The 12,527-nt window shown below is 39.5% G+C and overlaps 1 protein-coding gene across 1 annotated transcript in view; it reads right to left on the bottom strand.

Moving 5' to 3' along the window:
• Positions 1 to 12,527, bottom strand: part of map3k10 (mitogen-activated protein kinase kinase kinase 10) — a 37,880-nt gene that overhangs the window by 2,840 nt on the left and 22,513 nt on the right. Inside the window, exons 2-10 of the mRNA XM_067594824.1 lie at positions 11,144 to 11,324; positions 10,002 to 10,150; positions 7,102 to 7,277; positions 6,430 to 6,676; positions 4,936 to 5,058; positions 4,701 to 4,839; positions 3,304 to 3,416; positions 2,903 to 3,207; positions 374 to 908 (exon numbers count right to left, since the gene is read on the bottom strand). Coding sequence (XP_067450925.1) covers positions 374 to 908; positions 2,903 to 3,207; positions 3,304 to 3,416; positions 4,701 to 4,839; positions 4,936 to 5,058; positions 6,430 to 6,676; positions 7,102 to 7,277; positions 10,002 to 10,150; positions 11,144 to 11,324 — 1,968 coding nt within the window. The remainder of the gene's footprint in view (positions 1 to 373; positions 909 to 2,902; positions 3,208 to 3,303; positions 3,417 to 4,700; positions 4,840 to 4,935; positions 5,059 to 6,429; positions 6,677 to 7,101; positions 7,278 to 10,001; positions 10,151 to 11,143; positions 11,325 to 12,527) is intronic.

Genomic DNA, 12,527 nt, shown 5'->3' with positions numbered 1-12,527 from the left:
TGTATGTAGACTGTGTGTGCTTGTGTATTCTCATGTTCACTGTATTTTACACTGCAACTTTGTTGAGGTCAACTTTGTAAAAGAGATAATGTATCTGAAGACATCTCCGTGTTAGATAAAGGTTAAAAAATATAAAAAGAGTGAAACATGTCAACAGATATTGATGAATTCAATGACAGTTTGAGAAACATTCATGGTCCACAGAGAATGAATCTTCATATATTTTTCATCCTCTGCCACCAGGAGGTCAAAGTTTTCTCTTATCCAGTGAAATATATCGGCTCTCTGTCTTGTTAGTAAATGGACTAAAAACAGTCATATGTTCCTTTAACATAGTAAAAACCATCCATGATCTAAATCATTTATCTCTAACCTTTGTTAGCTGTGAAGCTTGGCACCCTGGGTGGAGGAGGCATGGGCATGCTTCCATCTGACGGCGTCCTGTGATGTCCCAGAGTTTGGGCTCGGGGCCGTATTGCTCCGTCTGACGGGGTGCGTCTGTGTCCCCTGTTCAGGGCCATGGCTGCAGACACGTGGGTGGGTGTGAGCGACTGGTTGGGCTCCTTCTTGAAGCTCTCCGCCCGCAGGTCCAACAGCGGGTTTAAGGAAGCGGCTGCTGGTGCCGCCGGTGTTTTGACCCCCATCATCGGGGTCAGTGGGTACTCGTCTGGGTCAGAGGGAAGGAGGGACTTTGTGGAGTTGCAGTCAGACAGAGAGGACAAAGAGAGGAGTGTGACAGAGGGAGAGGGGTCAAGGCAGGGGAGCGCTGAATCATGATGTCTGGAGAGGGAGAGGGAGAGGTTTCGGCTGGGCGGAGAGGTGCTGCGACGGAAACGTCCCGTCCGCTGGAACAGACCGTCCTTCTTCTTCCGCTGCTCTTCTCGGAGGTCCTGCTCATCCTGAAGCACCTGACAACAACATCGGGTCACATTAACATTCTGTTTGAGCACAGAGTAGTAAATTTATTCATAAAATCAGCTGAAAAACATTGCAACAGTGAAACATTAAGGCTGGTGTAATTTGAACTGAAATTATCTGCTACTTTTAAAAAATATGCTACATTATTTCTTTGATTTTCACTTCCTCATCCCGCAAAAGCAACAACAACAAAGGATCACTTTACTTTCATTGATCTTCTCACAGCACCCACTTTAAGACTGAGACTTGTTTGCCTCCACAACAGACGTAAATCGTCGGTCCATGCTGACTCAGCAGCATCCTGCATTTCCTGCAGATCATTTGGCAGCTCATTTAAACATCCTGTTCTAGCTCAGCTCAAAGAAGGTGATCTTTTAGATTGAGATCTGGAGACTGTGAAGGTGATTTGAGTTACGTCACTGATATGTTTCTGGTAGCATTGTGACAAAGCCTTTGGGACATAGTGTGTTGTTATGTTGGGAATACACCTGCTCAGCAACAATATTTTGGTTTGAACCATTTACATTTGGTTATAAGGAAGGTTATAAGCCAAGAAAAACATTAGCAGCTTGACTCTAAGCAGGACTTACTTCACCTGCAGTCTGTGGAAATAGGCCAAGTAGCTAATAAAGTGATTAAAGAAAGTACAAATGACTGTACTGTATTTTAACACAATTTAAAATGCTATTATCCTGTGAGGCATGTTTAGAAACAAATTAAAAACAATAAAATCTCACATACAGCATATAATATAAATTGGTCATGAAATTCATACAGTCAATCTAATGATTGAAATACTGTGTCCTTGTCCTGTAATTCAATATGTGACAGAAAACTGTTTTTATTTTCCTTTTGTGGCAGTTTGTGATTCTGTATGTTTTAATGGTGCGTTGATTATTGAACTGATGCTGACGACAACTTGACTCTGTCACAGTTTATGAGCAATGTCATGTTTGGTGATAAAGATGCGGTTTGTTTAATTTTGGTGCTGAAATAGTCGACTGCTTTGTTTGCTTATTCAGTCTAGATAAATATTTCTATTATTAGCAGCAGCAAGATTTGTGTGCAGATTTGATTATATCAGTAATATTTTTAGTCTACTGTTTAAATGTGTCATTCTGGCTGAAGGGTCATGCTAACGTGCATTTGCCGCCTTCCTTGTAGAGATTCATGAAACACAAGTACAGTAAAACATTGCTTATCTTCTTCTTCTATCCTAAAGCTTTCCTAATAAAGTAAAATTTTTACAAAAATCATTTAAAACTCTTGTTTACGAGTCAAACAAAACAAATTAGCTCACTGGATTAGCTTTTGTAGCTAACTGCACAGAGGTCTTAGCTGCTTGTTAGCCAACTACCTATTCATCTACAGTGATTAAAAAGAACATTCACTTATTGTTTGATAAACTCTATAGCATAATTTATTAGTAATGACAGCCACAACAATGAGATGAAGACCTACAGTAGGTTGAAAAATACTGTAATTTTTCCTTTTAAATTCAAAATTTAAAGGTGCAGTGTGTAGAATTTAGTGGCAACTAGCAGAAATTGGCAGAAATGGGGTATAATATTCATAAGTATGTTTTAATTAGTGTATAATCCCATGAAAATAAGAATTGTTGCGTTTCGTTACTTTAGAATGAGCCCTTTATATCTACACAGGAAGTGGGTCCCCTTCCACAGAGGCTGTCATGTTGCACCGTCATGTTTCTACAGTAGCCCGGAACGGACAAACCAAACACTGGCCCTAGAGAGAGCCTTTCACATTTGTGAGTTTCACAGCCACCATGTGTTCTCCTACATGCTTGGAAGGGGAGCGTGAGGTGAAGGGTATTCATTTGGTTGCAGTCTGCAACCCCACTGCTAGATGCCACTAAATCCTACACACTGCACCTTTGAGGTAAAACTGAAGGTTTATAATTGAAAGCCCATGCAATTACAGGATGTTTAGTTTTGTCCCTCTGTTCATTCACAGTTTTTCTTACCTGCATTTTCCCCAGCTGCAGCAGGTCTTGTCCAAGAGCCACAGACGCAAGCAGCGAGGCACAACCCAACAACAACACGTCACTCTTCTTCCTCTGGCTGCAGCGACGGAGTGAGTCCTGGTAGCTCATCCCTGTCCCCAGGCCTCCAGGCCCCTGACAGGAGCTTGTGTTAGACACCCCAACAGCAGGCACTGTGTTGGGCCCCAGACTGCTCCACAAGGACCCTGAGTCCTCAACAGCCCCATTACTGCTGGTCTCTGAGGGCAGCAGGGACCCTGGTGACTCCTCAAACTCACAGCACTCCTCTGTTAGAGACAAAACAGAGGAGAAAATGGGTGAGATGAGGATGATATTTGGGTGTGTGGTGCTAACTAGCTCCCCAGTGAAAGATCCAGACTCACCCATTTCATTGAGGCTGGAGAAGCCAGCTGTCATGGGAGCATGTTTGGGGGACTTGCCCAGGTTTGGTGCACTGGACGACCAAACTTTAGATCCCTCACCCAGAGATTTCAGTCTGCAAACAGAGATACAGTATAATGCATTAAAACCAATTAGTCAGTGGAATCAGAATAAAACTTTAAATAATAACTACATGTGTACAAGGAATTTGTTTTGGTGCAGTAAAATTAAGAAATAAGATAGAAATAATATAGAAAAATAAGATTAGATACCTGAAGAAGAGAGAAAAGTAATTTGTAAAATAAATATAACATATATAAATATACATTGTGTGCAGCAATACCAGTAATGTTGCCAGATAAGTCCAGTGCAATCAGCTGTTTAGATGAACCACCAACCAAATCAATTTCTAAATAATAATAATAATAATAATAATAATAATAATAATAATAATAATAGTGTTATATAGTTAAGTTAGCAAGTGCTACAAACTAACTTTTTTCAGATAGAAGTTAAGGATCTGAAGTTTCATGTCAGTAATCGTACACAACATCGATTTCTTTCCACCAGATTTCCAGAGGTAATTGCTCTGCTTGTGGCTGGTCCACACACTGAGATGAGATATTGATTGAAAGGTTCTGTTTCTGTTTCTATGTGTTGTGACCAATAATTTGTCCACAAAAATATGAGAGAAAAGGGAGTTTTTCCTTGTCTGTGATAACAGTTATGTCAGCGGGTGAACAGAAAACGAGCCTCATGATCCAGTTTTTGTCACTGCAGTTTTATCGGGTACATTGTGTTTTGTGATATTTAACCTCCTTTTAGAACATATTGTCAGAAATAACTGATTAAAATCTATATACATTGAGATGTATATAGATCTATCTTTCTTTCTTTCTTTTATATTTACTTTCTGACGTGGGTGGATTTCTAACAACAAATGTTGGAAATCACACCTGCTATAAATTAGCTGATCAGCAGATGAAACAGACAAATAGATTCTCTATCAAAACACTTAAAGTTTGTGTGTGTTTTTTAAATGTTAAAATAGCAACCTGTGGCCTTTCTGTGTTTGCATGTTTATCTTCTGCTTGTGTAGGTTTCCTTCAACAGCATAACTTTGGGCCTGTGAAGTATCCTAAACCCCAAGAGTGAGAGTGGGTCAAATGCCAAAAGTATAACTTAACTTAATGACTATTCCAGTTTATCTTGAGAAGATTCTGTCATTATTTCCCCTGAATCATTTCTGAAACATCTCACAAAATAATCTACAGGTTTAATACTAGTAGGTAAAATTTTCTACCCAAAGATTACTGTCAATCACTAGTTCTCACTTGCTTTTATCAGTTAAAATTTATTTTACATCCATAACTGGTAGATCAACAAACTGTGCACATACTTCTCCTCCCCACCGACTCTCTCTCTCTGGTGGGTGGAGCTCGGTCCCCAGGTGCGTCCTTTCTTCTTGCTGGCTGACAGGTCTTCCTTCTTGCACACAGCGCTGCGACCCCACGTCTTACTGCCATCGCTCGGTGTCACTGTCAGACAGAACATACAATATATAAGTATTAAGAAATCCATGTGACATTCCTGCTGTATCTCCTCACTTTGACTTTTTGATTGTTTGCACTCACATCTGATGGCTCTGAGGCGGGGGATGACCCCCGGGCTGGCGGGCGGGGTGGTGCTCTCGCTCCCCTGGGTCTTCCTCTTGTCCACGCTGGGAGATGCCTGAACTGTGATCTTATGCTCGAAGCCTGCAGGAGAGAAGAAGAGAGAAAATGTGCCAGAGTTTCTACAGAAATCATTTATCACTGGTCAAGAATTTCCATAACTTCAGGAAAGGCGCTTCTCTCTAATATACAATGCATGATATGTTAGAGAATAAACACATATAAAATATAAACACCAACATAACATATACAGTAAATTTCCTATATACATTTCTGGAGATTAAGAAACTAGTCCAAAACAATTAGTCTATTAATCAGTAGGCTGACGAGCAAAAAATAGTTCGTGTCATTTATCAAGTAAAAGAACTTCAGAAATACGCAGTATTTCTAAAATGTGTTTGTGGTTTTAATAAAATAGTGTGTCTTGCAGTGGTGGAAAATTACTAAGTACATTTACTCAAGTACTGTACTTAAGTACAATTTTGAAGTACTTTTACTTTACTTGAGTATTTCTATTTTATACTACTTTATAATTCCACTCTACCACATTTCAGGGGGAAATATTGTACTTTGTACTCCGCTACATTTATTTAACAGCTAGTTACTTTTCAGATGAAGATTTGACATAATGGATAATATAACGAGCTTTTAAAATACAACACATTGTTAAAGATGTAAACAGTGGTTTCCAACGTCTTTGGCTTTTGATGTCTTACAAAAAGCAGTGTGTAGTCAAGGTCACATTTCAGATGTCTATGAGTTGTTAACAGCTCCATCAAATAGTGATTTTTCCCTCTAAACTTCTCACATGCTTTCATTTCAATAAATGTTCAAATGATCCAATATTTTACCAAAGATTAGAGAAAAAGTCCAAAAACTGAAAACAGATTTCAGATCAGATGAGAACTTTGTTTTTTCTTCTTTCCTCTCCCATTAATCATCTCACGACCCCTCAGATTTATCTGCTGACCCTTTGGAGGGGCCCCATCCCTAAATTGGGAACCACTGGATTAAACTAGCTAACTGTATATAAAGTAGTTCAAACTAGCTCCACCTCCAGCAGCTACAACAGTAACATGCTGCTCTAACACTGATGCTTCAGGATTAATAATCTAATGATGTCATATATAATAATATATCAGTCAGAGGGACGAAATGAGTACTTTTACTTTAATACTGTAAGTACATTTTGATGCTAATTCTTATGTACTTTTGACATTTTGAGGAGAGGATGACCACACATTAAGCTACAATTATTTTATTATATCACCAACTTGTCAACAACACTTGACTTATTTACTGTTGTCTCATCTCTTAGAGCAGTCAAAGTCCTAAATTTCCAGACTGGAAAAAACACAATGTCACAACTAATGGCTTTAAACTGGGAGCTTGACCAGTTTTGTGCAGCTGATTCATGATTAAAACAACCTGACTGCAGTTGTTTCTTTCACCCACCAGAGGGCAGACTGATGCAGTTGCTGTCTCTGCCCAGCTTAAGCAGTCTGCTCTTCTTGAAGTGGCCCTTTCTTTTCTTGACGCTGGGTTTCTCCTGGTACATCTGGTGGATGATGATGTTCAGCTCTCGCTCCACGATGTCGATCTCTCTCTCCGCCAGCTCCTGCTCCCTCCTCCTCAGCTGCTCCTCCTGCTCCCTCTGCTCCTCGGCTGCTCGGGCCAACGCCTCCTCCCAAGATCTCAGCTCCTGCAGAGAGGAAGAAGAGAGGTTGTTAACGTAGCAGCACCTCTCCTAACACCTCTTTGGGAAAAAAGGCTTGTTGCTAAGGTAATTCCAATTTGCAGAAACACCTCAGATAGATGTGACATGGTGAGATCCCTCCTACCATCTATAAGAAATGTCACTTTTTCCCCTAAAAGCAAAAAAACCTCTGCTGAAACACAGATGAAAGTCCTGAGAATTACATCTACCATCTTCTTAACACTTCTTTTAACTCCAAAAATAAATATTCTGTAGACTGAAACCGAACATTTTATTAAGTTGAAGTCTTTTACTGTCCAAAAACTGTAAAATATAATAGATATGTGTAACATTCAATCTAACTATGTGATGCCTCTCCAGAGAAAATGTAACCTCACCAGCACCTGTGAACATGTTTTCTAAGTTCTCACCTTTTCTTTGGCCCGCAGCTCGTCAAACATCTGCTGGATCTCCAGCCTCCAGTCCTCTTGTAAGGAGTGGAAAGACTCCAGGGGCATCTGGAACATGGCCGACTGCTCGATGGCCAGCAGTCGCCTCAGGATGCTGGTGAACGAGGGCCTGCTGTGGGGGTTTGGGCTCCAGCACTCTGAGGGAGAAGAGACGAGAGGGAAAGACGCTCGAGTGACTTTTTGAATTACAGAAACATGATAGTGTTATGTATTATGATTTATATAGCCAGCTAGAGGTTATACTACTACTATAGTATGTGTAGTACATATGATGGAGTTCAGCTCCATTTCTTTATTTTAAGTTCCCCTATTTCACAATTATATCACATATTTTACAGTTTCATCACAGTTTATATAATATAATGTGGTTGTAAGCAGATATAAGTGATTATTATTGTATTTGTCAACAACTATAACTCCTCCTGTGGGCAACCATATGTGAAGCTGGTGTATAAACAGGTAATAAATAATAATATAGTAAAACACAGTTGTAATGATATAAAATATGTTTTCAAAGGAGAAGTTATAATTGTTGACACATACTGTGCATTAATAGACACTTGTAAATGTCCTTATAACTGCTTATAAATGCTGAATAAAGGTGCTTTAAGTAAAGTGTTAGTGATGAAATGTATATATTTTTTGTTATTGTGCAACAAAAGAAGCTTTTTCCTGGAACATCTGACTTCACTATAGCTGTGTTTTTATTTATAAGACAAGCTTCTTCTCTCCTGCTGTGGCTTCTGTTATATTATCCAGATATATGGCGCGTGCCGGTTTCCAAGTTTTATGGCTCACATTAAGCTACATACAAAGACGTACTCCATGTATATTGTACAGTTTCAGCTGACAGACCAGGTCCCTCTTGCTCAAAGGATAAGGCGTTTTTCTTATTGTCAACAAATGACATGAAAAAAAAGGTAATGTTTTATTTTACAGGTCCTTAATTTCAAAATATTTACTTAATAATTTTTAGGTCCCTTCCTGTAAATAATAGGTGTTCAACTGGTACACTCCCGTTAACTGCTATTATAACCTGGAGATTCTTTTAGTCGGTACACAGCAGGTCAGCTGATGTCTGCAGGCAACTATTCAACATATTAACAAAGAGGTTCAGTTGAATATTTAACTGAGTTTAAACTGAGCTTTTGTTTTAATGAAATGAGTCATTTCTCTATAATTAATACCAAATTACGCTGTTCTTTTCAGAAAAATTAAGGAGCTGTAAAATAAAGCATTACCAAAAAAAAGAAAGAAAACAAAATAAAAACTTTCCTTATATACCTCGCAAGTATCTCATTAGCACAAAGTCCACTGGTTCTTACTGAGCATCTAAATCTTTAAAAAACACATCACAAATACATACTTTCCTAAAACAGCTGGGTACTTTACTCAAACAGGAGTTAATAGTGCATTTGTTGGGGACTATTTTCAGCGGCGGATTAATACACATTTGGCATTTATGGCATCTAGGATCCACTTGAAATAAACGACAGTGCCCATGTTCATCGTAACAAAGGAACATATCACCCAGTGCAACAGTGTGGCTCGATGATGTGTTGTTACATGTCACGGTAGGAAAAACTCAGTGTAAATAATAAAATGAATGACTGGTTTCTCAATATAAAATAAAGACAACTGAACCATGAATTGATGGTCTTATTTTTTTTTTTTTTTTTTGGCAGTAGGAGAGGAAACAGGGGAAGAGGAAGAGAGCAAGACGGCACAGCATATGGCAACAATCATGAGCCAAACCCCGAGTGACAGTGTTGCAGAAACATGATGCACACCTACGGTTTACATGCTGAGCACAGACTGATCAGTACCGTCTATCCAACATCTACTGTAAGTCTTTATCAACACAGTAAAACATTATAAGAGCACAGACAGAGTGTCGTTTCACAGCCTAAAAACATTTTTCCTACCAGGTAACGTTTGTTTATTTATTAGATAATATAAATTAGCATTAAGAGTATGTGGAGTGTATGTGCAGTTGCAGAGAGAGATGAAGATGAAGGTGAGATGATGACAGGAGTAAACAGAGTGTAGAGAGCAGCAAGGCATGACAAAGGAGAGATTAACGGATGAACATGGATAAGATGAAGTGGACTGAGAGGGGGATGAGGAGGAAAAGAGCTTTAGAAGCAGAGTGGGAGGGAGGTGGCTGAAGTTTGCTGCTGGGCTGACAGTTTGAGAAACAGCTCCCTCTGGCCTGGAGCTTAACCGTACGCATCAAAAAAAACAGCTTGGGAATAAGCACATTAAGGCTCTTTGGATATAAGGCAGGTGTGTTTAAAAGGAGATGACCTGAAGAGTGAAACAAGAGGCGGTTAATACGCTACCACCGCGAATAGAGTGGTGCCAGGATTATTTGCAAGGTGAAAAGGAGAAATGTGTCCCAGGGGGAGCTCGAGGATATATAAAAAGCAACTTAAGGAAACTGTTCAGACAGTCTTCATCCATTTTAACTCTTAGTGTGAGTCTCAGCTCCCAGCTGCAGCATAAAAATGTTTCAAAATCATCGACCGTAACCTCAAAAATTCAAAACGGTTACAACATCTCAAACCTGCTGTATCTAAACACCCGAAGGGCCTTTTTCAAAGTGTGTTTTTGTATCTTCGCTGACATGTTTAAGGTCATATCTGATGACTGATGTACAGTACAATCCTATAAGGAAAAGCACAAGGATGAACAAAAGTTTACTTGCCAAACACGAACAAGTGACACAAGTAGGAGGAACCGATGAAAAAACAAAAAAAGCTTATTTCACTGTGTTCTTGTTCTTGATAAGTTGTGACAATTATATTGTTCTCTATGAAGACTGAAGCATAGATAATTGGATGTGATAATCGTGTGCTTACCTCCCAGCAGCTGAGCAAAAGGTTCGGGGCAGGTTGAAGGGATGGGGAGTGTTAGCTTGTTCATGGCAACACCGTACGCTACCGCAAGTGCGTCTATCTCTCTGTAGGGAACCTCGCCGGTGAGCAGCTCCCACAGTAACACACCGAAACTGTAATGAGAGACACAGAGAGAAGACAGACGAGGGAAAAACAACATATAATTATGCTCTGTTTTTATCTTCAGTCAATCAGTCAATCAAGCTTTAGTTGTGGAGCACCTTTTGTACAGGTTTGTTCGATTCAATGTGCTTTTAAAATGACTGACAAGCTGATAATAAGACACACAAGAGATAAAAATGATGGAAATGTAATACTAACAAATAAAATAGATTAAATGAAACAGAAACTAGATAAAATAGATAAAAGACAATGACAAATCAAATAAGAGAAAAGGAAATAAGACAATTTATAATGTGAATACAATAAAATGAATAAATAAAACACAGTATGTAATGGCAATAAAACACAGCCAAGTTAAAGTGGTGAGATTTAAGTTAAAGATATCAACATGTTGAGCTGCTCTCAGATCTTCAGGCAGACTCTTCCAACAGTACAGAGCATCAACACTAAAAGCTGCCTCACTAAAGGTTTTTGTGCTGTAAGCACGTCAGATGAGTCAGCCAGAGCGAGGCTTTAAAAACAAGTAACAGACTTCTGAAATCAATACGAAAACTGACGGGCACTTTAAAATATGTGCAACGTGTTTGTCACATGTGAACCATCCATGAACAGAGACAGGAGTTACGATCTCGTCCCACATAAAACTACTTTTAATCATATGACTGATGTTCTGTACTTCATGATAACAACTTAACCATTTCCATGACAGCGCAGTAATCCGCTGATGAAGGCCACAAGATCTAAATATTTTATGATAAACTTCACTGAAAACAAAGGATGCTGAAAGCTGTGACTTCTGTTTTATTAGCCTAACTTTATCATTGAAGGCAACAAGGAAGAAAAACGGTTTAAATATTCTTCATTTTAGACATATTTTATTACTATACATATGAACAAAATCTTGACTACACTCTGCGACTCGTTAGTCTCCCTCGACCTCGAGCCTGGGGAAGTTTCTTTACAGTCCGAGTACGGTACTGTACCTCCACACGTCGCTGCTCTTGGAGAAGAGGGACAGCTTGATGACCTCTGGGGCCATCCAGGCGTAGGTGCCCGCGGCGCTCATCTTGGTGGTCTGGTGCCACTCTCTGGCCAGGCCGAAGTCTGTTATCTTCAGGGTTTTACCGCTCAGGTCGTCCCGCTCCACTGGCTCCAGAATAAGGACTGAGGAAAAGGAGGAGGAGGAGGAGAGTTTGTGTAAAAAGAGACACACTCTTAAATACTGCTTTCTGACAAGAGGTCGGACAACAACAAGAGAAGCTACAGAAACTCACGAATCATAAATTATTACAGTTAAATCCTATAATTTGACTGTAAACTGCAGTTTATCATAAAAACCTCAAACAATCACACAAACATCAACAATTAAACACATTTAATGAACAAGACAGACTACATTTTAATACAAAATGTTTAAAAATTTGAATTGTTTGACATATAATTTTCAAAATATGTTGTTTCTGTAACCCTAGATACTGCACGCGTTACATTTTGGTTTATCTTGCTCATTTATATTGTATAACTAAGCTGTATGATGAATAATATGATTGTAAATAACACAGTTTTAGCTGGGGATATTATTTAGGAGTGTGTTATTAACATTAACAGGTTTAACGAGTACAGATGTGAATCCAGTGAAAGTGCTGTGTTGGTGTTGATTAAAGAGGATTAGGTTAGGATTTAATATTGGTGTTTCCAAGAGTAAAATACGGTATAAATACTGTGAATGTTGGCTAATAAAGTCATGTTTACAGTACAGTTGTGGTCGGACCAGTGTGCTGTTTAGGTTTTAGCTATAGGGCGTAAATATCACCTCTGGTCCAGCTGTCTGCAGTGTGTGTGTGTGTGTGTGTGTGTGTGTGCGTGTGTTTTATGATTTCCATACAGTGACGGTCATTTAAGACATATCCGTGTTAATGTTAATGTCTCCTCTCTCTGCCTCTTCTCTTTCTCTGTCTCTCTTTCATATACCATGTACGACTTCCTCCTTCATTTCCGTGTGCGGGCTGGCTATGGAAATATTTGGAGTGTACACAGTTCACAGGCACTGGGAGCCAGGTGGGGGTTGCTTTCTCTCTCTCTCACTTATCTACAGGCGTATGCAAAGGGTGGCGGAGCAGAGCTACGCACACACACAGCGGCGTCTTTGTTTACACACACATGCACTCCCGCGCACACACACACACACACACACACACACACACACACACACACACAAGCTTTCACATGATAAAGGTGTGCCTCTCTGAGCTCTGCTCTGTCCACAAGCTCACTAGGAGACCAGTTTCAGTGATAAAGAATTGATCTCAGGCCTGTCTATTGATAGATTTCCATAAGCAGGATGAAAGAAGTACTCAGATCCTTTAC

The sequence above is a fragment of the Thunnus thynnus genome, chromosome 7 (assembly GCF_963924715.1).
Source record: "Thunnus thynnus chromosome 7, fThuThy2.1, whole genome shotgun sequence".
Taxonomy (NCBI): domain Eukaryota; kingdom Metazoa; phylum Chordata; class Actinopteri; order Scombriformes; family Scombridae; genus Thunnus; species Thunnus thynnus.
Note: the sequence above shows the minus strand (reverse complement) of the source record. Positions and strands in the feature narration are given on the sequence as shown.